This window comes from Lithobates pipiens, unplaced genomic scaffold (assembly GCF_037356315.1).
Source record: "Lithobates pipiens isolate NorthernLeopardFrog02 unplaced genomic scaffold, aLitPip1_a1.2 Scaffold_8, whole genome shotgun sequence".
Taxonomy (NCBI): domain Eukaryota; kingdom Metazoa; phylum Chordata; class Amphibia; order Anura; family Ranidae; genus Lithobates; species Lithobates pipiens.
The window spans coordinates 279,632,138-279,658,672 of record NW_027507903.1 but is presented as its reverse complement, the minus strand read 5'-3'; the positions used below and the strand labels follow the sequence as shown (position 1 = coordinate 279,658,672).

The 26,535-nt window shown below is 43.4% G+C and overlaps 1 protein-coding gene across 3 annotated transcripts in view; it reads right to left on the bottom strand.

Moving 5' to 3' along the window:
- The window catches only part of SLC41A2 (solute carrier family 41 member 2), a 154,028-nt gene that overhangs the window by 45,949 nt on the left and 81,544 nt on the right, over window positions 1–26,535 (bottom strand). For all 3 annotated transcript variants that reach the window (XM_077472106.1, XM_077472107.1, XM_077472108.1), the window contains exon 7: window positions 22,851–22,998. In XM_077472106.1, the coding sequence (XP_077328232.1) occupies window positions 22,851–22,998 (148 nt within the window). The remainder of the gene's footprint in view (window positions 1–22,850; window positions 22,999–26,535) is intronic.

The window sequence follows — 26,535 nt, the reverse complement described above, 5'->3', positions numbered from 1 at the left end:
TATTAAGCCATTTTTCATACGCTTGGTCTATAGGAAAGAAAAAGCAAAAATGGGAGTACAGATAAAATGGCAAATTAAGTGTGATAAATATTTTATTGATGAAAAAGATTTTATTGGAAAACATTTTATATAAACCAATTTGTTTTAAAATTAAAAAGCAGGTTAAAATAGGGTCACATAAAAAAGGTGAAGAACCCACATTCATTTATGGTAGTATGGGTACCATGTGTTTATTTTGATTTTTTTTACTAAAGCTGGAGAGTGCAAATCAGTCTGACCTCTGCTGAGAAACCAATCAGCTACTAAACTCAGCTTGTTCAAGTAAGCTTTGGCAATAAAAGTGGATTGGTTTCTATGCAGAAGTGAGCTAATTTTGCACTCTCCAGCCTCGGGTCGGGTACACACTGGTACGGCAAACGCTCCGACATTGGGAGCTCATGTTTCACAACTTATGAAAATCAATGTTTCCCTATGGGAGCCGCTTAACTGGTCCGACACAAGTTGGATCGACTTAGAAAATGCTCCCTGCACTACTCTGGCCCGACTTTGACCCTACTTCAGCCCACTGAATATCACTGAAGAAGTCAGATCAAAGTCAGATTGCTGCCTTAACTGACCCAACTTTGGCATGAGACTTGTGCTCTAAGGATATTGAAGGGGAACTCCACACAAATTAAAATTTTTTATTTATTTATTTTTTAAAAAAAGGCATGGGTTCCCCCTCCAAGAGCATACCAGGTCCTTTGGTCCGGTATGGCTTACCAGACCCTTATCCGAGCATGCAGGCCGCCAGGTCAGGAAAGGGGGTGGGGACAAGCGAGTGCCCCCCCTCCTGAACCATACCAGGCCGAAGAGAAGAGATCAGAAGAAACGACGGAGCTGCCTTAATAAAATTTCTTTAAGAACATGTGTAATGCGTTTTATTTTTGACTTTTTTTAAATGTATTTTTAGTGAATGGGTTGGGATGCAATGTACTTATTAACATATTGTGGGGGGGGGGGGGTCCGGAATCTGGGGGCTCCCCTTGTTAAAAGGTGGCTTCCAGATTCAGATAAGCTCCCCGCCTGCAGGCCCTGGCAACCAATGGCCAGCGTTGTCGGGAACAGGCTCTTGTATTCATCAACATGGGAACAAGTTGCTTTGGGGTGAGGGGCGCAGGACCCCCCCTGCACCAAAGCACCCACCCCCCCATGTTGAGGGCATGCGGGCTGGTGTGGTCCGGGGGGGGGGGGGCACTCGCTCGTCCCCACCCCCTTTCCTGACCTGCCGGGCTGTGTGCTCGGATAGGTGTCTGGTATGAGTTTTGGGGAGACCCTTAAGCCGTTTTTATGGCGTGGGGGTTTACCTTAAAGTACTTACCAGACCAAAAGGTCCTGGTATGCTCCTTGAGCAGGGACCCGTGCCGTTTTTTTTTTCCATAGGAGTTTGCCCTAAAGATTCTTACCAGACACAGTGCCTGGTATTGTCTGGGATCAAATTCGGATCCCGGTTCATTGAAATCTGACCTCAAGTCGCAGGGCAAAGTCAGATCCAAAGTGGTACGACTGTTGGGGCGTACCAGTGTGAACCCAGCCTCAGTAAATAAATCTATAAGTAGTATAATATATATATATATATATATATATATATATATATATATTAATAGTAAGTAAATCTATGTTTGTTCAATAGCAATTGTCCTTTGACTGTAAAAAAAAAAAAAAAAAAAAAAATCTGTTGCCCTTAACCTCCTCTCTTCATCCTCTGATCTGCATATAAACAAGGGATGGAGAAGCCAATTACCGTATTAATCGGCATATAACATGCACAGGTGTATAACACGCACATTCATTTTAAGAAGGAAGTTTCAGGGAAAAAAACAAAAACGTACATTTCAAAGGAACTTTGAAGCAAAATAAGGGTCAGTGACAATCTGCAGCCTCACCATTTCCATCAAAGCAGCCTGATCAAAGCCCATCTGCAGCCTCACAAGTGTCATCAATGCAGTCTCAGTCCACATCAATGCAGCCTCACCGTTGCCTTCAATGCTGCAGCCTCACCATTGCCATCAGTGCAGCCTGATTGATGCCCATCTGCCTAGAGGGGACAGGGGGGGGGGGGGGGGCGGGACGAGCGCCGACAGATATACAGTGAGAATCTCCTATGATTGACAGTGATCCAATGGTGGCCCAGGAGACAGGACTTCCTATTACAGAGGCCGCCAAGTAAACAGGAGATTCTCACTGTATGTAATCTGATGGTGCTCATCCCATCCCCCTCCCTGTCCCCTCCGAGGTAGCTAAAATTGAAGTATTGGAGTATAACACGAATACGCTATTTGCACGTGATTTTCATGGGGAAAAAAAGTGTTACACGCCATTAAATACAGTAATTGCTATGACCAATACACTGTTTTCCCATATACAGTGAGGGGGAAAAAAAGCATCTAATCCCCTGTTGATTTTGTATGTTTGCCCACTGACAAAGAAATGATAGTCTATAATTTTAATGGTAGGTTTATTTTAACAACGAGAGACAGAATAAACAAAAATATCCAGAAAAACGCATTTCAAAAAAAGTTATAAATAGATTTTAATGAGTGAAATAATTATTTTACCCCTTTGCAAAACACGACTTCATGCTTGGTGGCAAAACCCTTGCTGGCAATCACAACTTTTTTGTAGTTTGCCACCAGATTTGCGCGCATCTCAGAAGGGATTTTGTCCCTCTCCTCTTTGCAGATACTCTCCAAGTCATTAAGGTTTCGAGGCTGAGGTTTGGTAACTCGAACCTTCAGCTCCCTCCACATATTTTCTATGGGAATAAGGTCCGGAGACTGATTAGGTCACTCCATGACCTTAATGTGCTTCTTCTTGAGCCATTGCTTTGTTGCCTTGGCCGTGTGCCTTGGGTCATTCTCATGCTGGAAGACCCATCCACAACCCATTTTCAATGCCCTGGCTGAGGGAAGGAGGTTCTCACCCAGGAGTTTATGGTACATGGACCCGTCCATCATCCATTTTGATGCGATGAAGTTGTCCTGTCACCTTAGCAGAAAAATACACCCAAAGCATAATGTTTCCATCTCAATGGTTGATGGTGGGGATGGTGTTCTTGGGGTCATAGGCAGCATTTCTCCTCCAAACATGACGAGTTGAGTTGATGCTAAAAAGCTTTAATTTTGGTCTCATCTGATCACAACACTTTCACCCAGTTCTCCTCTGTTCATTAGCAAACTTTAGACAGGCCTGTACATGTGCTTTCTTGAGCAGGGGAAACTTGCAGGCACTGCAGGATTTCAGTCCTTCACAGCATAGTGTTACCAATTGTTTTCTTGGCGACTATGGTCCCAGCTGCCTTGAGATCATTGACAAGATTCTCCCCCGTGTAGTTATGTGCCGATTCCTCACTGTTCTCATGATCATTGAAAACTCATGAGGTGAGATCTTGCATTGAGCCCCAGACCAAGGGAGATTGACAGTTATTTTGTGTTTCTTCCATTTGTGAATAAATCGCACCAACTGTTGTCACCCTCTCACCAAGCTGCTTGGTTTTGTCTTGTAAAACACTCCAGCCTTGTGTAGGTCTACATTATTGTCCCCGACATCTTTGGACAGCTTTTTGGTCTTGGCTATTGTGGAGAGATAGGAATCCGATTGATCACTTCTGTGGACAGGTGTCTTACACAGGAAGCAAGCCGAGTTAGGAGAACTCCCTTTAAGAGAGTGCTCCTAATCTCAGCTCGTTACCTGTATAGAAGACACCTGGGAGCCAGAAATCTTGCCGATTGATAGGGGATCAAATACTTATGTCACTCATTAAAATGCAAATTTATAACTTTTTTGAAATGTGTTTTTATGGATATTTTTGTTGTTATTCTGCCTCTCACTGTTAAAAATGACCTAAAATTAAAATTATAGTCTGATCATTTCTTTGTCAGTGGGAAAACGCACAAAATCAGCAGGAGATCAAATACTTTTTTCCCCTCACTGTATTTTCTATTACCAAGACCATAGCAAGCTATGGTAAAATCGTGCAATTTAGTACTAGACTTTAAAATCTAGGTGCCAGAATATTATTTTGAGTGGTTGGCTAACCTGTGCTTTCCACCAAGGTATACAGAAAATTTTAACAAAATTCCAGGCAGACAATGAAAAAAAGTATCAATTTATTCATCTATACCAGGGTCCGGCAAATTTCTAAACAAAGTCAGTTTACCTTCAGACTCTCTAGGGGCCGGAATGTGGCTAGTGTGAGTAGAAAATGCTTTGGCGTAAATGGGCGTGGACAATGCATCATTGGTATTAGTGGGAGGAATAGTGCCAATTGTTGGTATCAAGGGAAGGAAGTGTGTCTTATCATTGGTGTCAGTGTGAGGAATGATGTCCAATTGTTGGTGTCCGTGTGAGGAATAGTCTCTTATTAGGAAGAGGAATAGTGCTAATCGTGGATATTAGGGGAAGGAATTGTGCCCCATCATTGGTGCCAGTGGAAGGAATGGCGCCCTACTGTTGGTGTGTATGGGGCTGGATAAAGGCAAGCAAAATGTCACATCTGGCCCTAGGCTGCAGTTTGGAGACCACTGATCTATACATTCAATGAGAATCACTAAAGGAAACCTAAGCTGGACAAGCAGAACCCAAGGCCAAAAGTGCCTGAAGAAGCACTAACAGCCCTTGTGGAGTGCGCTTTAATATGAAAAGCGGTAATTTTCCTTTTTTAAACCATAAGCTTGAACAATCACTTGACAAATCCATTTAGAAATAGTAGATTTTGACACAGCCTGTCCTCTCTTAGCCCACGTACACACGGTCGGAGATTTTGCCAACCAAATCCGTCGTATTTAGTCTGACGGATTGTGTCCGAAACTGTTGCATACATGCGGTCGGACTAAGTTGTCGAAAAATCCGATCTTTCAGAACGTGATGACGTAATTTCGTTACGATGGGACTAGATTCAGGCTAGTAGCCAATAGCTTTGATGTAGGAATTTGATCTGAGCATGCGTGGCACTTGGTCCGATCAAAATTCTCTACACATGATCGGATTACGTCCGACCGGCCCAGTTGGTCAGGAAATATTTCCAACATGTTGGAAAATTGGGTCAGACGGAGATTCGGACGGAATCAGTCCGATGCATACCACACACAGTCGGATTATCTGACGACACGGTCCGATAAGATGCATTCCGACAGATTCTCCGACCGTGTGTACGCGGCATTAGGACCATCTGGCAACAAAAACAAAACATCAGTTTTACGAATCTGAGCGGTCACTTTCAAACAGACCTTGACCGCTCTCACCAAATCAAGAGAATGTAGTGACTTTTCTTCCACAGAACAAGGTTCTAGAAAAAAAAATGAATGCAGAACAATATCCTAGTTTAAATGAAAACCTGACACTACCTTCGGTAAGAAATTCGGATGAGACCTTAATACAACCTTATTCTTATGAATAATCAAATATGGCTCTTTACAAGAAAGAGCAGCCAACTCTGATACTCTTCTTGCAGAAGACATGGCAACCATGAAAATTAGTTTCCTCGTCAAGAGGACCAAGAGAATATCTTGAATTGGCTCAAAAGGCTGTTTTTGTAAAGCCGAAAGGACTAAATTTAAGTCCCAAGGGTTCAGGGGTGACCTAGCTGGGGGATTAATCCGCATTACCTCCTGAACAAAGTTACGAAGCAGAGAGTGTGAAGCAAGTGGTCATTGAAAAAATACAGATAAGGCCAACACCTGGCCCTTGATAGTACTCAAGGCCAGCTTAATTTCTAATCCCATCTGTAGGGATTTAAGGATCCTACCCAAGACATTTTCTGGGGTGCCAACCCCTGGATTCACACCAGGGGACATATGCCTTCCAGATTCTATAGTATACGACTCTGGAGGCCAGCTTCCTAGCATTAAACAAAGTAGAAACTACTGAAGCCAACAGCCCACGGTCCTTTAGAATCTGGGTCTCTATAGCCAAACTGTTAGATTTGCTCGGCACAGCCACATTGTTGATTTAAATAAAAAGGTACAACACCATCTCTCCCCCCAATAAAATGCAGCTTATTACAAGCATAAAAACATAGCATATCACTGACGATTTGCGCCAATAGGCATCCTGGGATTCATCACGGCGGTCTGTTTGGAGGAACTTTGATCGGTGGTGAGCTTGGCGCAAATCATCAGTGATATGCTGACTATGTTTTTATGCTTGTAATAAGCTGCATTTTATTGTGGGGGAGATTGTTTATTTAAATAAAAGGTATAACACTATGTGGCTGTGGGGGGGCGGGGATAGTGTTATTTTTTTTTGCTGATCCAAAAATTGATCCGATCCGTGACTCTGATCCGAGGAACGATCCGATCCGTGAGTTTTTTGATCCGTTGCACCCCTAGTCCGCACCTTCCCCCCTGCTGGTCCGTTAGAATCCTGTGCATCCTCCCGTGTCCTACGTATGCACCAAGTCCATGAGCACGCAGCTACGCCTGCTTGCATTCTCCACCCAGCTAACGTCCCACCAGCAACGCGCCTGCGCTGCTTTCGGCTCCTCCTCCCCCCTCTACCCAGCAGCCTTCCGATAGACCCGCCGCAGAGCGCAGGAGCGGCAAGCCCTCGCCGGGCCGCTTTCCAGTGCTGCCGTGATTGGAGGTTGTGCTCTGCACATGCGTGAATCCATCTCCCGGCTTCAGGGTGCCCTTCGCTCCATTTGGAGGAGTCGGTCGAGTTACATGTCCGGACTGAGACTCAGCCCCACACCACACCGGCACACCGAGGAGGAGCCGCTGTCACCATGAAGGGGCGAGAAAACCCGAGACACCGGAGGGGAGAGATATAGATATAGATGTATATAGAGAGATATAGATATATGTTCCTTATGCCATCGGATTCCTTGTGCTTGACACATTGTTGTCGATCTTGTTGTTGAACCTGGATGCAAACAGATCCACGTCCAGAACTCCCCATTTTTTACATACTTACAGAAAGATGTCGGGATGAAGGGACCATTCTCCCGGGAACAATTGTTGGCGACTCAAGTAGTTTGCCTGCCAATTCTCTATCCCTGGAATGAAAATTGTCGATAGGCAAGAAATGTTTTCTGCCCAAGAAAGAATATGATGCACCTCTTTCTGGGCCGCACGACTTCTCGTGCCCCCTTGGTGATTGATATAGGCCACCGCTGTGGCATTGTCAGATTGGATTCTGACAGGACAATTCTGTAGTCTGAGCGTCCAGACCTCCAGGGCCAGGTGTACTGCCTGAATCTCTAGAATATTGATGGGCAAGGTCATCTCTGATTTGGACCATTTCCCTTGGATAGACATTTCTTCCAGGACTGCTCCCCAGCCCAGAAGGTTGGTATCTGTTACCACCTTCTGGGTAACTGGTAGGAAGGAAGGATTTCCCTTTTCAAAGATTCTTGGATATCAACCAATTGAGGCTCTGATGCACATTGGGGGATAAACGCATTAGGAAGTCCAGAGCTTGGACCTTCTTGTTCCAAGTTGACGGGATACTGTTTTGCAGCAGTCTTGAATGAAACTGCACATAAGGAACGGCCTCAAAAGAAGCCACCATCTTTCCCAACAATTTCATGCAAAGTCGAATAGAAGGATTCTTCTTTGTTTTGACCAACTGAATCAGTTCCTTTATGGAACTGATCCTTTCCTGGGGCAAAAACGCCCTCTTCTGAGCTTTATCTATGATCAGCCCCAAGTACTGCAATCTCCTTGATGGTTTTAAGGAGGATTTCTTTAGGTTGAGAATCCAACATAGGTATTCCAGGTAGCCGACTGTGGTGACCAAAGTTTGGTTTAAGTGGGCAACTGATTGATCTATCAAGGGTAGATCGTCTAAGTAGGCTAGACTCGTTATACCTTGAGCCTTTAACCTGGCTACAGGAGGAGCCAGGATCTTTGTAAACACTCAAGGTGCAATAGCTACAAAGTGGAAATTAAGATTTTCCACCTCGAAGCAAAGAAACTTCTGGTAAACTGAGAAAATTGGCACATGGAGATGAACATCCTTGATGTCGATTGATACCAGATGTTCTCCCCTTTGTAGGGTGGAGACTACTGATTGGATTGACTACATGCGAAAAGAACAGATATTCAAAAACCTTTGAGATCTAAAATGGCTCCGACACCCCCGTTTGGCTTTGGAACTGTGAACAGGTTTGACGAAAACCCCAAATCTCTCTTCCAATGGGACCACCAATATCACTCAGACAATAAATTATCCATAACTAGAAAGAGACTTCTTTTTCACTGGATCTCTGGAAACATTTGATCTGAGAAAACGAGGAGATGAGAACTCTAGTTTGTAACCTAGAGAAATTGAGAAAGCCACCTATTTGTCTTGACACCGTTCCTGCCAGACCCTTAAAAACTGTAGAAGCCTTCCTTCCGCCCACTCGAGCGAGCGGGGGCATCCCTTCATAAGGAGGCTTTAGTATTCAGTTTTGTGGGTTTCTTCCCCCAGGTCCTTTTTTGCCCCGGGACTGACCCCGAGGTTTACCTCTTGAACCGGACGGTGGAGGCCATCATGACTGCCTGGAGACTGATGTCCCTGGCACTGGAGAAGCACGTTTAAAAGAAAAATGCTTACATTTCTTCTTAACCAGTAAAAAGGGAACTTTTCCCGTTAGAAATTCTTTGGATATACTTATCCAGATCATCTCCAAACAACCGATCACCGTGAAAAGGAAAACTGGCAAAGAGCTTTTTGCATGGCGCTTCGGTTGACCAATTTTTTAACCATAGGATTCTACGCACATGTATCAGCCCTAGCATGAGCCATGAGGCCTGGCGAATAGAGTCCTTCATAGTGTCTACTGTAAAACACAACGCTTCTGATATTCCGGCCAAATCCTGGGCCTGCTGATCAGGAATAACTGAGTACCTCTATAAACTGGTCCTTTAAGAACTAAGATACTCTGATCACTGCCAGCACAGTTTGAACGACTGAACCTGCGAGCGAAAATGGGATTTTTATAACAGCTTACCTGTAAAATCCTTTTCTTTGAGGTACATCACAGGACATAGACTCCGTAATTACTGATGGGTTATAGGGTATTACTAGGCGATTGGACACTGGCATACCCTAGACAGGTAGTTCCCCCATATAACCCCTCCCCTTACTGGAGGTACCTCAGTTTAGTAGCAAAGCAATATAAGTAGAAGGGAGGGACCTCTGTGTCCCGTGATGTACCTCAAAAGAAAAGGATTTTACAGTCTAGCTGTTATAAAAAAAAAACTATTTTCCTTTCTCGTACATAACGGGACACAGAGACTCCGTAATTACTGATGGGATGTCACAGAGCAATGCTATCTCAGGGGAGGGGAACCACACAACATAGGGTGTAATCAGACCTGAGGACCCTGTACCGCTGCCTGCAGCACACTACGCCCAAAGGCGATATCCTCGTGCCTTCTCACATACACCTGATAAAATTTGGTGACTGTATGAACTGATGTCCAGGTTGCGGCCTTGCAGATTTGAGCCATGAAGGCCTGGTGATGCACTGCCCGTGAAGCACTAATAGCCCTAGTGGAATGCGCCTTGATCTGAAAAAGGCAGAATCTTTTGATTCAACCCATAAGCTTGAACAATTACTTGTTGAATCTATTTAGCAATGGTAGATTTTGACGCTGCCTGTCCTCTATTAGGACCCTCTGGTAATACGAACAAAAACATCCATTTTGCGAACCTGAGCAGTAGCTTCCAGATAGGCTTTGACTGCTCTCACTACATCCAAGGAATGTAGCAACTTCTCTTTCGTAAAGCAGGGATTTGGAAAAAAGAAAGGCAGAACAATAGCATAGTTTAAATGAAAACTTGAGACCACCTTCAGTAGAAAACTAGGATGAGGGCATAACATCACTCTATCCTTGTGCATTATCAGATACGGCTCTTTACAAGAGAGGGCCACTAATTCTGATACTCTTCTGGCAGCAGAAATGGCCACCAGAAAAATTAATTTCCTTGTCAACAGAACTAAAGGAATTTGATGTATCGGTTCAAAAGGTTGCTTCTGTAAAGCTGACAGAGCCAAATTCAGATCCCAGGGGTTTAGAGGCACCTTAATTGGAAGATTAAGGCACATTACCCCTTGTATAAAGCTTTGTACCAAAGAATGCGAAGCAAGTGGACGTTGAAACAGAACTGATAAGGCCGAGACTTGGCCCCTGATGGTACTCAAGGCCAGTTTCATCTAACCCCTTTTGCAAAAATTTGAGGCTACTGCTTATGACATTTTCTGGGGTGCCAACCCCTGGAATCACACCAGGAGACATATGCTTTCCAGAATCTGATAAATCATTCTAGAAGCTGGCTTTCTTGCATTAATCACGGTAGAGATCACAGGGCTCGAAAGCCCACGATTCTTCAGAACGTGGGTTTCAATAGCCAAACCGTTAAATTTAGCATTTGTAAAGGTAGGATGGAATACTGGTCCCTGGGATAGCAGGACTGGACAGTAGGGTCCAAGGAGAGCCTACTGCCAGCTTCCCTATTTCTGCATACCAAGTTCTTCTGGGCCACGCTGGGGCCACCAGAAAAACCAAATTCCTTTCCTGCCTGATCCTGCAAAGAAGTCGTGGCAGTAGCAGAATAGGAGGGAATGCATAAATCAGAGAGAACTGATGCCACGGAGTTACCAACGCATCTGTCCTGCATGCAAGAGGATCCCTCGTTCTTGACACAAAGTTGTCAATCTTGTTGTTGAACCTGGACGCAAAGATCTACATCCGGAATCCCCCCCATCTCTGGCATATGGCTAAGATGATGTCGGGGTGAAGAGACCATTCCCGTGGGACTAACTGCTGGTCACTCAAGTAGTCCGCCTGCCAGTTCTCTACCCCCGGAATGAAGATTACCGATCTGCACAGCACATGTCTTTCTGCCCAGATTAAGATCTGGTTTACTTCTCCCTGAGCTGCACGACTCTTGGTGCCTCCTTGGTGATTGATATACTGTAAAAGCTTAATTGAACAAGCTGAAGTTAAAAGCTGATCGACTATCATGTACAGCTGCGTCAGTTTTGCACTCTCCAGTTTTAGTAAATCCAACCCATTGTGTCCAACTCAGTAAGGTGTACGATGGTAATATTTTGATTTCTTTTGGCATTCTGAGCCCCATCATTAACCTATGAAATGCAAGAGCCTGGATGGAGTACAGTACTGGGAGCCTCGGCCTTTTGGCTAAGATCAAGTGTAGTATCTGTTCTTATCAGTTACCAATAGGTGGCGCTTGCTTCCGTCCCTGTTCTACAGCGAGGTGGAGCAGGGGTGGCGGTTGCTATGTAAAGCCTGCTGGTGTAAAGATGACCTGGAGCGGTTCGTAGCCGAAAGGGAAGCCTTCTGATGGGGATGGAGAACCACTGGTCGGTGCCAGGGGAGGGGACCCTGGCCTTCTGGCTTGGATTGTGGCAGCTTTAGCTCCAGTCAGTTTTTTCGGGAGGGAACGTTCGTTCTCCTGTTCCAGCAGGGGGGCGGCCTGTACTTCCCGAATGTATTTAGGTAGGAGTGATGGGAGTGAGGGTGTGACCTGATGGCAAAGGGTCTCACCAAGCTCCTGGATCTCCATGCCTTTCTGGCTGGGGTGGGGGCTGTCGTGGTCTGGGCTGGGAGGTTGGGGATGCTTCTGTTGGAAAGCCCATGGTGATGTGCCCCTAGAGTGGCAGTCCAGGGGTGCCTTATACTCACTGTGCTATGCACTTTGATATCTGGCACCTAGGTCACGTCACCATTAACACGCTTTTTCACACCTGCCTCTAGGGCCCGGCCATTGTATTGCACAATGGCCACCTTTTTCACTCTCCTCTCCACTATCCCTTCCTCACTTTTTATTTATTTTATTTGTGTGAGTTTGTCTTGTCACTGTCACTGCACGTTTTGATGAGTAGGGTGTCGGTCCTCGGACCTATCCTGAAAGTCTTGAGGGAGGGCGGACATAGGCCTTCTGGCTTGGTCCAACCTCTATTGAAGGGCCTACCTTCGGGGAAGCCCCATAGTACCAAGTACCTAAGAGGTTCTGTTTCAGCAGACCTCCCGGGGAAAGGAGGTCGTCTAGCCTCGGCTAGACGACCACTGATGAGTCTGGTACCTCAGTCCCTGTCAGGAGCCTAACGCCCCGGGGGATCAGGGTATGGTCCTTCCTTGTGGAGGACATCAGACACCCGTCTGCACTTTTTAGTGTTTCACTCTTTATGTGTGTGCACTTTTTTTATGCACCGGGTGGACGTTTTTTGGGTGTGTTTTGCACGCCATGGGCTTTTTCAATCAAAAAGACACTACATAATTGCAGTGCTACCATTTACCTGCTGATAAAGAGAAAGCAAACTGGGAAAAAATAATAATAGCATTCCCTCATTAAGCAATAAAAAGGCTGGGTTTGTGTAGTGGACCAAGCAGTTCTGCTTGCCCACGACCTAACTGTGCTCTCTGGCAGGGTTGCTTGGATCACCAGACTGGTTATATATTAAGTTACAAGTCTTTTGGCAGGAAAGAAAGTTCAACAAATGTATTTCAAATGTGTTTTTAGTGGACTGCCTAGAATCAAATTTTAGGACATGTAGAGCATCCTTTCAATGTTACCACTGCCATTGTACTTGTCAATATTAGTACAGCTCTGCCACAGCCAAAGGGACAGTGCTATGCAGATAACCAGGCAGAATTCAGCTGTCCTTACCTTGTTCACAGAAAACTCCAAAAAGACAATTTCTAATTGCCTCATGTGGTTGATAGCTGCTTTTTTTCTAAGTTTATATGTAAAAAAGTGTTATTGGTAATGGAAAAGCACTGCCCAGGTCAGCAAACGTGGCCCGATATTAGATAAAGATATTTGTATGCACGAACAACAATGCCCCAATGACATTTACACATGCAAGAGGCTGCACTGCAAATTTCTCTCGTCACATGTTGGCCATATTTGTTAAAAATTGAAAAGGGGAAAATACGACTAAAAACAGAATTATTATATTACGTTTCTGACTCAGATTTATTATAACTGGGGTTTCTGAAACCTTAATAAATAAATCCTTAAGAATGTATGCAGAGAAAATGAAACCAGGAGAGGTTTAATAAGGGCCTTCAAATGAAACACACACACACACACACACACACACACACACACACACACACACACACAGCGGAATAGATACAAAGTTTTATTGATACAAAAATCAAAAATATAAATATATCATATGGCAAAATAGCAGGGGCAATTAATCAGAACCTTCACCAATAGAGTGATTAAAACTTAATGACAATGTTGTCATGATTAATAAACTGCTTTAAATTATCCAGAGTAAGGTTAACTGAAAACCTGGGGATTCGAATGGTTGTTAGACCTTACCACTGAAGTCCCGCTACTACGGTGTTTAATTTCTGTATCACATTTATAATTTTTCATCAACTGTTGCAACTATATCTACAAGAGACACATCCAGCTCACCCCATATATCTCCCCATGGTGAATTTGTTTCTAACATAGACTCTATATCCACCCGCAATCGTACACACGATTATTTCTGGATAGCATACAGTTGTGCTCATAAGTTTACATACCCTGGCAGAATGTATGATTTCTTGTCCATCTTTCAGAGAATATGAATGATAACACAAAATGTTTTCTCTTTCACTTGTGGTTAGTGTTTGGCTGAAGCCATTTATTATCAATCAACTCCGTTTACGCTTTTTAAAACCTAATCACAACAACAGAAACTACCCAAATGACCCTGATCAAAACTTTATATACTACAGTTATTAATACTGTGTATTGCCCCCTTTAAAATCAAATTACAGCTTGAAGTCTTCTGTGGCAATTGTGGATGAGGCCCTTTATCTTCTCAGATGGTAAAGCTGCACATTCCTTTTGGCAAAAAGCCTCCAGCTCCTGTTGGAGATCTCCCCAGAGTGGTTCAATGATATTGAGGTCAGGAGACTGAGATGGCCACTCCAGAACCTTCACTTTATTCTGCTGTAACCAATGACAGGTCGACTTGGACTTGTGTTTTGGATCATTGTCATGTTGGAATGTCCCAAGTACGTCCCATGCGCAGCTTCCTGGCTGATGAATGCAAATGTTCCTCTGGTATTTTTGATAACGTACTGCATTCATCTTGCCATCAATTTTGACCAAAATTTCCTGTGCCTTTGTAGCTCACACATCCCCAAAACATCAGCGATCCACCTCCGTGTTTCATAGTAGGAATGATGTACCTTTCATCATAGGCTTTGTTGACGCCTCTCCAAATGTAGCCTTTATGGCCAAAAAGCTCAATTTTGGTCTCATCCCTCCAAATGACTGTGCCAGAAGGTTTGAGGCTTGTCTCTGTGCCGTTTGGCGTATTGGAAGTAGGATACTTTGTGACATTTGCGTAGTAATGGCTTTCTTCTGGCGATTTAACCATGCAGCCCATCTTTCTTCAAGTGCCTCCTTATTGTGCATCTTGAAACAGCCACACCACGTTTTCAGAGAGTCCTGTATTTCACCTGAATTTATTTATGGGTTTTTCTTTGCATTCCAAACAATTTTCCTGGCAGTTGTGGCTGAAATCTTAGATGGTCTACCTGGTTTCAACAGAACCCCTAATTTTCCACGTCTCGATTAGAGCTTAAAACACTGCTGATTGGCATTCTAAATTCCTTGGATATCTTTATTTCCCTTTCCTGTCTTATACATTTCAACTACCTTTTCCAGAAGGTCCTTTGACAATTCTTTTGCTTTCCCCATGACTCAGAATCCATAAACGTCAGGGCAGCACTTGATGAAAGATGCAAGGGTCTGTCAGGAGTCCAGAAACTCATTGACATGTTAAACGCACACACTAAATTACAAGCAAACGGATCACAGGTGAGGACGGATACCTTTAATAGCCATTCAAACCCCTTTGTGTCAAATTGTGTGCATGTTATCAGGCCAAAATCACCTGGGTATTTAAACTTTTGATCAGGGTAATTTGGATAGTTTCTTTTGAGATTATGATTTAAAAAGAGTAAACACAGTTAATTGATAATAAACATCTTCAGCCAAACATTAACCATGAATGAAATAAATATTCTCTGAAAAATAGCCAAGAAATTATAAATGATGCCAGGGTATGTAAACTTATGAGCACAACTGTATATCCGCTCTTCCGATTTAGCTAAATATTGTGGCCGTTTCCTCAGATTAATATCCCCGCTTCCAATGTTTGACATCACTGCATGTCATAAAATTCAAGGGATCCTTAAACTAAATATTTTTTGCGATTTGGTGCTATTGGATGCCTTATCTGATGCTTTGAACTATCACCCATCACCATGTGTATGTGGAGTGACTGAGTGAGGGTGCTTATGAACTCGGCTGTTTTTTTTTAATCATGACAACATTGTCATTAAATTTGAATCATTCTCTTGGTGAAGGTTCTGATTAAATGTCCTGGCTATTTTGCGATGTTTATATTTTTTGATTTTTGTATCAATAAAACTTTATACCTATTCCACAGTGTGTGTGTTCCATTTAACGCCCCTTATTAAACCTCTCTGGTTTAATTTTCTCTGTATGCATCTTACATGTATGCAATTTTTGCAGAAAAAAAATAATAATAGTTAAATGTATTCTCATTTACTGCATTTTCAAAAAAAACAACCTATTTAGGGCTAGATTCACACTTGTACAGGTTGGAAGCATTCACAAAATTGCACATGTTCCCAACCCGCAAGGAAAACGTGCTGCTCTTTAGCAGACGTGTGGGGGTGCCATTAATTCTTAATAGCACCCCAACGTAGCTCATAATCGTGTGCACCATACGACTGGGTGTGGCGCATTTAAAAAAAAAAAAAAAAAAAAAGTGAATGGGCTACCTACATGCACAATGCAGGTCGGACAAGCTACCTAACCACCTTTGAAGAAAGGGGTGGGACTTTAAATGAAGCACATGGTTACAATAGAGTAGTTTGGTGATCATGATAGGGATTTATTGATTGCCAAGATATACAAACAAGGTATAAGATGTACAAATACATTAAAATAGTGCATGAGTAGAACAAAACATCTTAATTATAACTTGAGTACACACATAATGGCAAGGCAATCATATTCCAAATTACACCAAAAACGCATTTAAGGTAAATGAAACCAGGGCAACCTATGTGTAAGGTTAAAAATAAGGTGAACCAAAAAATTCACAACAAAGAAGTGAATGATTGATAGAGGTGAGAGAAAAAAAATCAGTGCTGGGAACTAAGGGGAGTGATAAGGCTGATGCCTAAGGAGAGATAGAGTGGGGGGAGTTTAACCACTTGCTTACTGGGCACTTAAACCCCCCTCAGTCCCAGACCAATTTTCAGCTTTCAGCGCTGATACACTTTGAATGACAATTGCACGGGCATACAACACTATACCCAAATGAAATTTTTATAATTTTTTTCCCACAAATAGAGCTTTCTTTTGGTGGTATTTAATTACAGCTCGGAGTTTTATTTTTTGCTAAACAAACAAAAAAAGATTAAAAAAAAAAAAAAAAATCATGTTTAATAGTTTGTTATAAAATTTTGCAAACGGGTCATTTTTCTCCTTCATTGAAGTGCGCTGATGAGGCGGCACTGATAGGCACTGATGGGCTGCATTGGTGGGCTGCACTGGTGGGCACTGATGGGCTGCACTGGTGGGCACTGATAGGCATAGTTAAGGCGGCACTAATAGGCACAGATAAGGCGGCACCGATGGGCACAGATAAGGCGGCACTGATGGGCAAAGATGGGCACAGATAAGGTGGCACGGACGGGTGGCACGGATGGGTACCACTGATAGGTGGCACTGCTGGGCACTGATGGGCGGCACTGCTGGGCACTGGTAGATGACACTGATGGGCACAGATATGTGGCACTGGGGTGCAGCACCTTTGTTGAGGCAGATTGTGGGCACTGCTGGGTGGCACTCTGGGCACTGCTGGGTGGCACTGATGGGGGCACTTACTTTTTTTTTTAATGTGGCACTGGCAGGGGGCAGGTGGGCACTAGCAGGGCTGGCCATGATCGGGACTGATGTCCCGATCACGGCCGCCGGTGATCGGCTTTTTTTTTCCTCCTCGCGCTGTAATAACCGATTACCGGCTCCGTTATATCACATGATCAGCTGTCATTGGCTGACAGCTGATCACGTGATAAGGGGTTGGGATCGACCCCTTGCACGGATCGGTGATCAGACGAGTCTCATAGACTCGCTGATCACAGAGCGTGCCGCGGCAGGCCGCTCGTGCACGGGACGACGTCAATAGACGTAGTCCCGGAAAAGGAGATCCGCGCTGTAGCCATCATTTGACTATAGCGTGGATCTCAAGTGGTTAAGAAAGGCGACTTACCATCAGTGAAGTGGAAAAGTGACGAATGCCACAAGAAACGGAAGTGCAGTTAACTAAATACCTGTATAGAGTGTTTCAGTTGAATTAGGAGGGGAGAGGTCCTAGACCAGTGATGGCGAACCTTGGCACTCCAGATGTTTTGAAACCACATTTCCCATGGTGCTCAGCTATACTGCAGAGTGCATGAGCATCATGGGAAATGTAGTTCCAAAACATCTGGGGTGCCAAGGTTCGCCATCACTGTCCTAGACTGTGTTGAAACCAGTGTAGAGTGGAGCCTTGTGTGTCACAGCCCGCCCGGAAGGCGCCCATATAGACTCCATCCCAGGACCGCCCACCGACGTCACTCCGCGTAGCATGGCAAGGGGAGGGGCAAGGTGAGTCGGGTATTGGGTTCCCCGCCAGCCTGCACCACCAATTCCCCAGTCCGCTCGCGAGCGTAGCTCCCACATGTCTAGATGCAGCAGCGCCCATAGAGCGCCGCACATCAGGCACGGGATGCGTGATGCTGATGTGCTGTGGCAGCGACCCAACCCCTCAGGCCTGACAAGGGCAGGGGGTGGGAGGGGGGCCGACAGGCACATCACAGCACATTACATCTTTAAATATGCCTCGATCCATCTGCGTTTGGGGTGTGGGTTGTTAGCCGGGATAGTTCGCCGTCTATTTTTGGGTTGATCCTATCTGGGAGCTGTGATGTGCCTGTCGCCACAGCACATCAGCGCCACGCATCCCGTGCCTGATGTGCGGCGCTCTATGGGCGCTGCTGCATCTAGACATGTGGGAGCTACGCTCGCGAGCGGACTGGGGAATTGGTGGTGTAGGCTGGCCGGGAACCCAATACCCGACTCGCCTTGCCCCTCCCCTTGCCATGCTACGCGGCGTGACGTCGGTGGGCGGTCCTGGGATGGCGTCTATATGGGCGCCTTCCGGGCGGGCTGTGACACACAAGGCTCCACTCTACACTGGTTTCAACACAGTCTAGGACCTCTCCCCTCCTAATTCAACTGAAACACTCTATACAGGTATTTAGTTAACTGCACTTCCATTTCTTGTGGCATTCGTCACTTTTCCACTTCACTGATGGTAACTCGCCTTTCTTAAACTCCCCCCACTCTATCTCTCCTTAGGCATCAGCCTTATCACTCCCCTTAGTTCCCAGCACTGATTTTTTCTCTCACCTCTATCAATCATTCACTTCTTTGTTGTGAATTTTTTGGTTCACCTTATTTTTCACCTTACACATAGGTTGCCCTGGTTTCATGCCCGCCCTGAGTGGGGCCCGTGGGATGCCCCCCCTTGATTGCCTGCCGCGGCTCCCGATGGCTGATACTGTTAGATGGCTAACGTTACTTGGCACCACACCACCACCGCACAAACTCGAGTAAGTTAACTTGCATGTGGTATGGGGGTGTTTAATTCTACCCCTGCCCATATGTGTGTTCACTCCATTATCTAAATTTATACCAATATTTTTAGGTACATCAAGTGCTGGCTCCTGACGAGTGGCCTTCTAGCCACGAAATGCATAGAGCTGCCATACAATTTGATACTTGTCTATACCCAGATAGCTTTGCTAGCTAACCTTTAATATTCCATATAAGGATCCAAGAGGCCCGAGGCTTTGCAGGCATTACCTTGTATTATGGTTTTACCTTAAATGCGTTTTTGGTGTAATTTGGAATATGATTGCCTTGCCATTATGTGTGTACTCAAGTTATAATTAAGATGTATTGTTCTACTCATGCACTATTTTAATGTATTTGTACATCTTATACCTGGTTTGTATATCTTGGCAATCAATAAATCCCTATCAAGATCACCAAACTACTCTATTGTAACCATGTGCTTCATTTAAAGTCCCACCCCTTTGTTCGCTCTCCCCTCTTGATTTGTATAGGGATGGAAATATGTGAACTTACCGGGCCACAATTTCATTTAAAGTCCCAAGGGATGGAAGAATTGACCTTACCAGGCCATACCTTCATTTGAAGTCCCTAACTCCAGTCCTCTAATAATACCTTTGAAGAAAGGTTTACCAGAATGGGCATAGTCTCTTCATTATTTTATGCTATACATGCACTACCATTGCTGGAAGTGCAGATGACAAATTCATATATTTTTATCATTACGGTTTGTAAAAGATTGGGATACAGATTTGTTTCCTATTGAGAGATAATCCATATTGTGAAAAGTTTAAATTCAGCTCCATATCTTCATGCATATTTGTCATACTGATGTAATTGCATCTATGAGATGGAGGAACACTGCTGGGGAATGCACCATGTGTCATATTCATAACTTATCTTATTGTGATGACTGTTATGCAAAATTTTTACTATGCATTATCTGGTGTCAAATAAAAAAGGTGTTTGTTTTTCAGAGTGGAACTTTCCCCGTAGTCTTCCTCCGACATCTGTGCTTTAATGACAACAGCAAACATTGTAGCTATAGAAATCTCATAAGTATGTTTATTATAAAAAATGTAGAGGTTTTTATGAACGCTTATAAACCTTCTTTTACTTTTGTGCTTTTTTACTGCCTTCCCCTCTTCCTCCCCCTTACCAAGCTGCCTCCCCTTTGTATTGCATCTGTATACATAAGTGTGTATAATCTTGATTTTCAGACACAAGGTTCAGTTTTCTGATGGGAATATTTGTTTATCATGCTATTGTGAGGTCAAGCAATTATTTGCACATGATCAATTGTATTGTCCTTTAAGGCTCCATGCACACTGAAGCTCATAAATGGCCGTTTTTGGGAGTTTGGGTTTTTTTTTTTTTTTAATAGCCCATAAACTCATGTTATTCTATGTGTCCATGCACACATGGATGTTTTTGAATGTTTATCAGCAGTGGTGTTTATGGGTTTTTTCTGAACGCCATAAAATCGCATTCAGGAGTTGTTTTTCTGACCACAAAAAACGCCAAACGCTCAAAAAACGTGGCTCACCAGTGTTTAACGTTTTTGATCCATTGAATACAAAAAATAAAAATAAGCTAAAGAAACGCTAAAAAGCGCTAATAAATGCTATTGTAAACGACTCACTGCAAAGCGACTGGCATTTTTATAACGTTATTTAACGTTCAGTGTGCATGGGGGTTTCGAGAACACTGAAGCTCCACCAGAAGAAAGACTGCCAAGAGCAAAAACCTATTTTCCTGCAACTACTGTCACGTCCTAGGTCCTGTTCTATAAAAAGCAAAAATTCCCCTTTTACCTTATCTCTAGGACCCCTCCTCTTCTTTAGGCCACCGCACCATCCACATCCCAATTTCAAGGCCAACCCCCACTTTATCTCACCTTTTCTAGGCCACCTCCATCCTTCCTTTTTTTTTTGTAAAATCTTTTTTTATTGAATTTTTAATGGCATACAAAATCGCCCACGCAGGGGTGAAACATTTCCCACACAGGGGTAGTCTTCCAAATGTGGCAACAGGCCACAGAAAGGCACATTACATAACACATATCCTGCCTCTGATGCAGCAACCGGCCACAACAGGGCAAAACAACACAAATCTAACCTTATCTATCTATACCCCACTGTGGGGAGAGGATATTTTAGGATAATTCGTGCTAAGTATTAAAATGACTGGATAAGGTGTCATAAGTGCAGGTGGGTCAGCCTATAACCGTACTACATCTATAACGATGAACTATGGGTCATTCACTACATCCGTTGCCGTAGTGTTATCATCCAACCAGCAGCTCCACACCTTCTCAAATTTCCGTTGGCAACCCCTGCTCAAGTAGGTGGCCCTATAGAGGGGTAAGCTAGCGTTCACCAGGTTTTTCCAGAATTTAATAGAGGGGGGAGACGATTGTTTCCAGGTCATGGTGATGGCCTTACGTGCATAGTAGAGTAACAGGGATATGAGTGTTTTCCTAGCCCTGAGGATCGACATTTGTTCCACCAGCCCCAGCAGACAATATTTAGGATCGTAAGGAACATTCACCTCTGTGGCCTTACCTATCACCAGGAGAACTTCTTTCCAAAAGCATACAATCGCTGGGCAAGCCCAGAAAATGTGAATAAAGTCTCCCGGCTGATAGGGGCAGCGCCAACACTCCGGGGAGTGCATCCGCGACATCTTGTGGAGTCTGTGGGGCGTGAAGTAGACTCTGTGTACAATTTTGTATTGGACCAATTTGTCCCTGGCTGAAACCAAAGGGGAGAACGGGAAATCCCAAACCTCCCTCCAGTCATCGTCATCCAACTCCGGTATGTCCACCACCATTTCCTGCGGAGGGAGGACAGCTCGGGGACGGCAGCAACCAGTAGGGACCCGTAAATCTGAGACATGGGTTTCTCCAGGTCTTTTACCCGAAGGATGGATTCAAGCTCAGAGTATTCCAGTACAACCGGTTGTCCCAAAAATTGACAGCGATAAGCATGTGCGATTTGAAGATAACGGAAGTGGGCCCATGCAGTCACATTAAATTTATCACGCAGGATATGAAAGGGAGTGAGTTCCCCGTTGGTACCTCCATCCTTCCTTAGTATGCCTTCCTCTCCACCTTCTCATCTCCAGGTTGGTGTCAGTCATTAGAGAAGTGGGCGGTGTCAGTAGAGCACAGGTTGGTGTCAGTAGAGCAGTGGATGGCGTCAGCATTGTAGAAGATGGTGTCAGTCAGTAGAGCAGTGGATGGTTTAATAAGTTTTTTTAAATTTTTATTATTTATTTTTTAACTTTTTTTTTTTTTTTTTTTTAGGAGCCCTATTGGGGGCTTTTGCCAATTATCAAGGGTCTAAACAAATCTCTGATGTCTCACTTTTGAAACTTCTGCAGCCTCGGCTGAATAAATGGGAGGTGCTCTGTGCCAAGTGACTTACTGTTCATTCATAAAATGAAGCATAACACTTTACTACGCTTCAGTTATGAATGAACACAGGAGCAAAAATCGGTGCTGATCACTCACTGTGTTCATTTAGAAAAGGAAGGGGTCGGTAAATCACATTTACCGGCCCCATCCCTTGCTCTCCATCATGAAATGATAACCTGAAGCAGACAGCAGGACAGTGGGAAAAGAGAGGAGGCAGTGCTGCAGAGGGAGGCGGGCAGCATAATGAAGTGGAGGGGAGGCAGGGGCAGCATTTACTAGAACCAATCAGCTGCACTTTCCTCCCACAGCGGCTGAATGCCAGTGGGAGGGAGAAGGGAAAAAAGCGGTTTTCAGCTGCTGCAGGAGGAAAATACAGCCGATTTGTTCTAGTTAACTCCACCCCCGGCTATGCCGCTTGTCTGGGTGTAACAGGGAGGCTGCATGGGCACCCTGGAGCACGGGGATGGCAGTACCATTCTTAATCTGGCACCTGGGCACATGCCCTCCCATCCAAGTTTTAGCCCTGGATGAATACATGTGTGTAAACGTTTTATGTCAAGGTAAGTGACTTTAGTTTTTCATGCCTGAAAAGGTTTTACATTTTAAAATTCTTCTTTGAGCTCTATCTTAATGATCCAATCATTTAAATAAATCTAACAATGACACCTTTTGCCTATAGCAATACAAAAATCATAGGAAAGGTACCCACCTGCTAATAAGCATTGCAGTAATGACTGGCTCCCAGCCAGAATGCAGGACAATTCTTGTTGCTGGGTGCTTGGATGCTACCACAATCCATATTGGAGTCAGAGCCAAGAAGAACGAACCAACCAGCGGTGACGCAAATGAATATGAATCTAGGACACAGTAAAAAAGCAGCATTTAAATTTTATAGCAAATAAATCAATATTGTATTTCTGTCAGAATAAGAAGTGATGGAAAATCTCACATTTGTGAACATGGACAACATAGCACAGTCAGGAAGGGTTAGAACTTGAAAAGGTCTCCCTGTGCAGGTAACCTCTACACCTTTTTTTTCCGTATTGGTTCCTCAGAGGAACAGGCATTCAGAAAAAAAAAATATCCCCAACGAGGCCACATATTGAAATAATGACCATAACAAATTTTCATTGCTTCCCCACCCTACCCAAAAGTTAAAGATCAGGTTTTATGTAACAGACAGTGTACATAAGCTTTAAAGCCTCTGCCAAATTCGTAAATTATCGTATTTATCGGGGGGAAAAAAAAGCATGCACATTATTTTCCCCTGAAAATAGGTAGCAAATCATGGGTGTGTGTTACATGCCGATATTGTACCTAGGAGGTGGACAATCGCCACCGGAAATCACTGACCCGCCATCTCCCGTTTACTCAGCCCTCATGTCACACACACAGTGTCCCGTCTCTGCCTCCATTCTGTCTATAAACAGGAGCTGGTCCAATGCCGATGGCGGAAGCGGGACTGTGTGTGCGTGACTGCCGAGTAAACAGGAGATGATGGCTCAGTGATTTCTTGCACTGTTTAGGCTGCATTGATAAAAGACGGTGAGGCTGCAGATGAGCATTGAGGCTAAAAATGGGCATTAATCAGGCTGCATTGATGAGATGGGCTGCAGGTGGGCATTGATCAGGTTGCACTGAGGCTGCAGATGGGCATTGTTAATGGGCAATGAGAAAAAAAAAAAAAAAAAAAAAAAAGGAGAAAAAAGTTTTGAGTGGAACTTCACACTAAATAGCTCTTCCTCTCACCATTGCTACAACTAAATTACGGAAGATTGAGTTTTTGTCAATTTATAGGTTTCCTTAGCATTTTTCAATCAAGTTGGAGGTTTGGTGGAATCATGACAATTACATAAGAGACAATCTGTCAAATGTAAAAAAAATAATAGCAGTAATACTGGTCATTTGGCCTTATGCTGACATTCATATATTCCAAACCTAATTTTTTTTTAAAGTGAAAAAAATAAGTATTTTCCCATTGCAAAAACATTTAAACCTAAAGTAACCCTGTTCCTACAGAGAAAAAAAAAAAATCTGAAATCAGGAGAAGCCTATTAAACAAAAAATAAAATAAAGTACTTACAGGACACAGTTGTAAAGTAGAAGAAGATGGGTAAAGAACTGCAGCACCCAGCAGGGGACCGGGGGTATTTGACACCCCAGAAGAGTTACGTACCAATGGCACCCATAGTTATTTAAGACTGCAAAGATTTGACCCCCCTCCCACAAGAAAGCCTAATATTAAACAATCTTTTACAGCTTGCTTTAAATTTTGCTACTATAGCAACAAAGTAATTTTAAAGATTTCAATTTCCACTACAGCCTTTAATTTGATTGGTTGTTAGAGTCTTTTCAAAACAGAAGCTAATTTTATTGTTTCAAAGGGAAATAAATAAATAAACCAGAAGACGCCTGTACATTTCACTTCCATCACAAACCCAAAAAATAAAAAAGGTTTATTCCTCATTTAAGTGGGTAGAGCCATTCAAATATTTCCTTTTTTTCCTCAGGTAATAGGAGTTAGGTCTCCCATTACAAAGGGGCAATTAGGATTAACAAAATGCAATAACAGTCCCTTACATTTTTTTTTTGTAGTTCAGCCACATCACTAGCAGTAAAACTAGTGTACCATGTTACCACAGATAGTACTAGGAAAGAAAAAAACAAATACCTGATACGCTTCATGTGGATAACTAGAAACAGTTTAAAGTGTAATGCAAGGGTGTCTCTATAGGATGCGGCAAGAGAAAGGAGCCACCCTGAGGGTTTAATATCACATTGAATTACTAGACAACATGCTGGTACGCAAGTCAAAAAGTGACAGCAAATATCCAGTGACAAATTATAGGATTAGTACAGTGGCTCAGTGATTATTACTTGGGCCTCGCAGCACTGGGGTCCACGCTTTCTCAGTTCCCAGCCAAAAAACACTATCTGCATGGAGTTAGCATGTTTTCCTTATACTTTCTTTGCGCACTTTTTTTTTTTTCCCACACTCCAAAAACATGCCGGTAAGTTAACGGACTCCTTTCTAAACTGATCCTAGTATTTACATGTAAAGCCATAGACTAAGTTCCTTGAGGGCAGGAAGTGATGTTAGTGCACAATATGTTTAACTCTGTAAATTGTTGGCGCTATAAAAAATACATGTAATAAATAAAATAAAGTGGCTAATGTGAGTAATGTCATGTAAGTCTATAAGGCAGATCCCTACAGGTGCTACAGTTTATTCAAAAGAGCCAATCACATCAGGTTCCTGTCCATATGCAGTATTCAGTGCATTATGTTTAACTCCATGTAGCAGAGTCAACATATTCATATTTCTAGGGCACAATTTTTAATGAAATGCTAAAATATATAAGGAGATGCATTTTTAGAGGAGTTACTTCTTTGAGCTACCTTAGATTAAAAAATAAATTTGCATACAGTATATACATACCTATACTTGACAAAATATTAAGCAAAATGACTGCAGAACACTGAAAATTATTCCATTGAAAAAAAAATAAAAAATTCTCTAACAAAGCGTCTATTTTTTTTCAGAAGAAACAAAAGCAGATGTCTAAAGGAATAACTGTCAGAGATCAGAGCCATATTTATATCATTAGAGATAGTGGTACATAGGTAATCAATAGGTGAACAGCTGGTGAAGCTGCATTATGCATCCACTGTGTGGGTGGTTCTTACAGATGATTATGAAGTATTGTTTCAGAAATTCTAAAGTCTAATCAATAGGAAAGCCAAAAGGAATGTATTCTTGTGAGAAACTTCACTCTCTCATCCACAAATGTATGCAGATAAAAAGGTAGCTTTAACCGTTGGCATTTGTCAGAGGGATTCTTCCCTATTAGTCTGACCCCAAATCTGCAATCTTAAGATTTTTACTTATCAAAGTGCAAAAGATCAGGGATGTGCAGTAATCAAAGCAATTGTAAATTAAGAATTACAAGTTTGGTATAGACCACACATGTCAAACACAAAACCCGGCGATGTTAAGTAAAAACGGGCAGCTGAGCTGCGGTTTTATCACCCCTCTGTTTGCCGAGTCACAAGTTTACATAACCGGCACCCAATTTAATACACACTGCAGCAAACTGTATACATCAGGTCACATTGAACAGATAGTGCTGTTGTTAAAGACAACCTACTGAAGTGAACGGGGCAGCGTGTAAAGCACGCAGTTGCAGCACAGTGCTGTCAGCTTTCAATAAGTACACAGGCCTGGCAATGCCTCTGAAAAGCAATGCCCTGTGGAATGCTTTTCAAAGGGGCAACAAACATGGCCGCACATGTAAGGGAGCCCTTACTTGAATCTTGGTGTACTTTGTGTATTTCTTTCAGATCTTTGCAGTAATCCAACATGAAACTTTACTCTGTGCAGGAGCTTCCTGTAA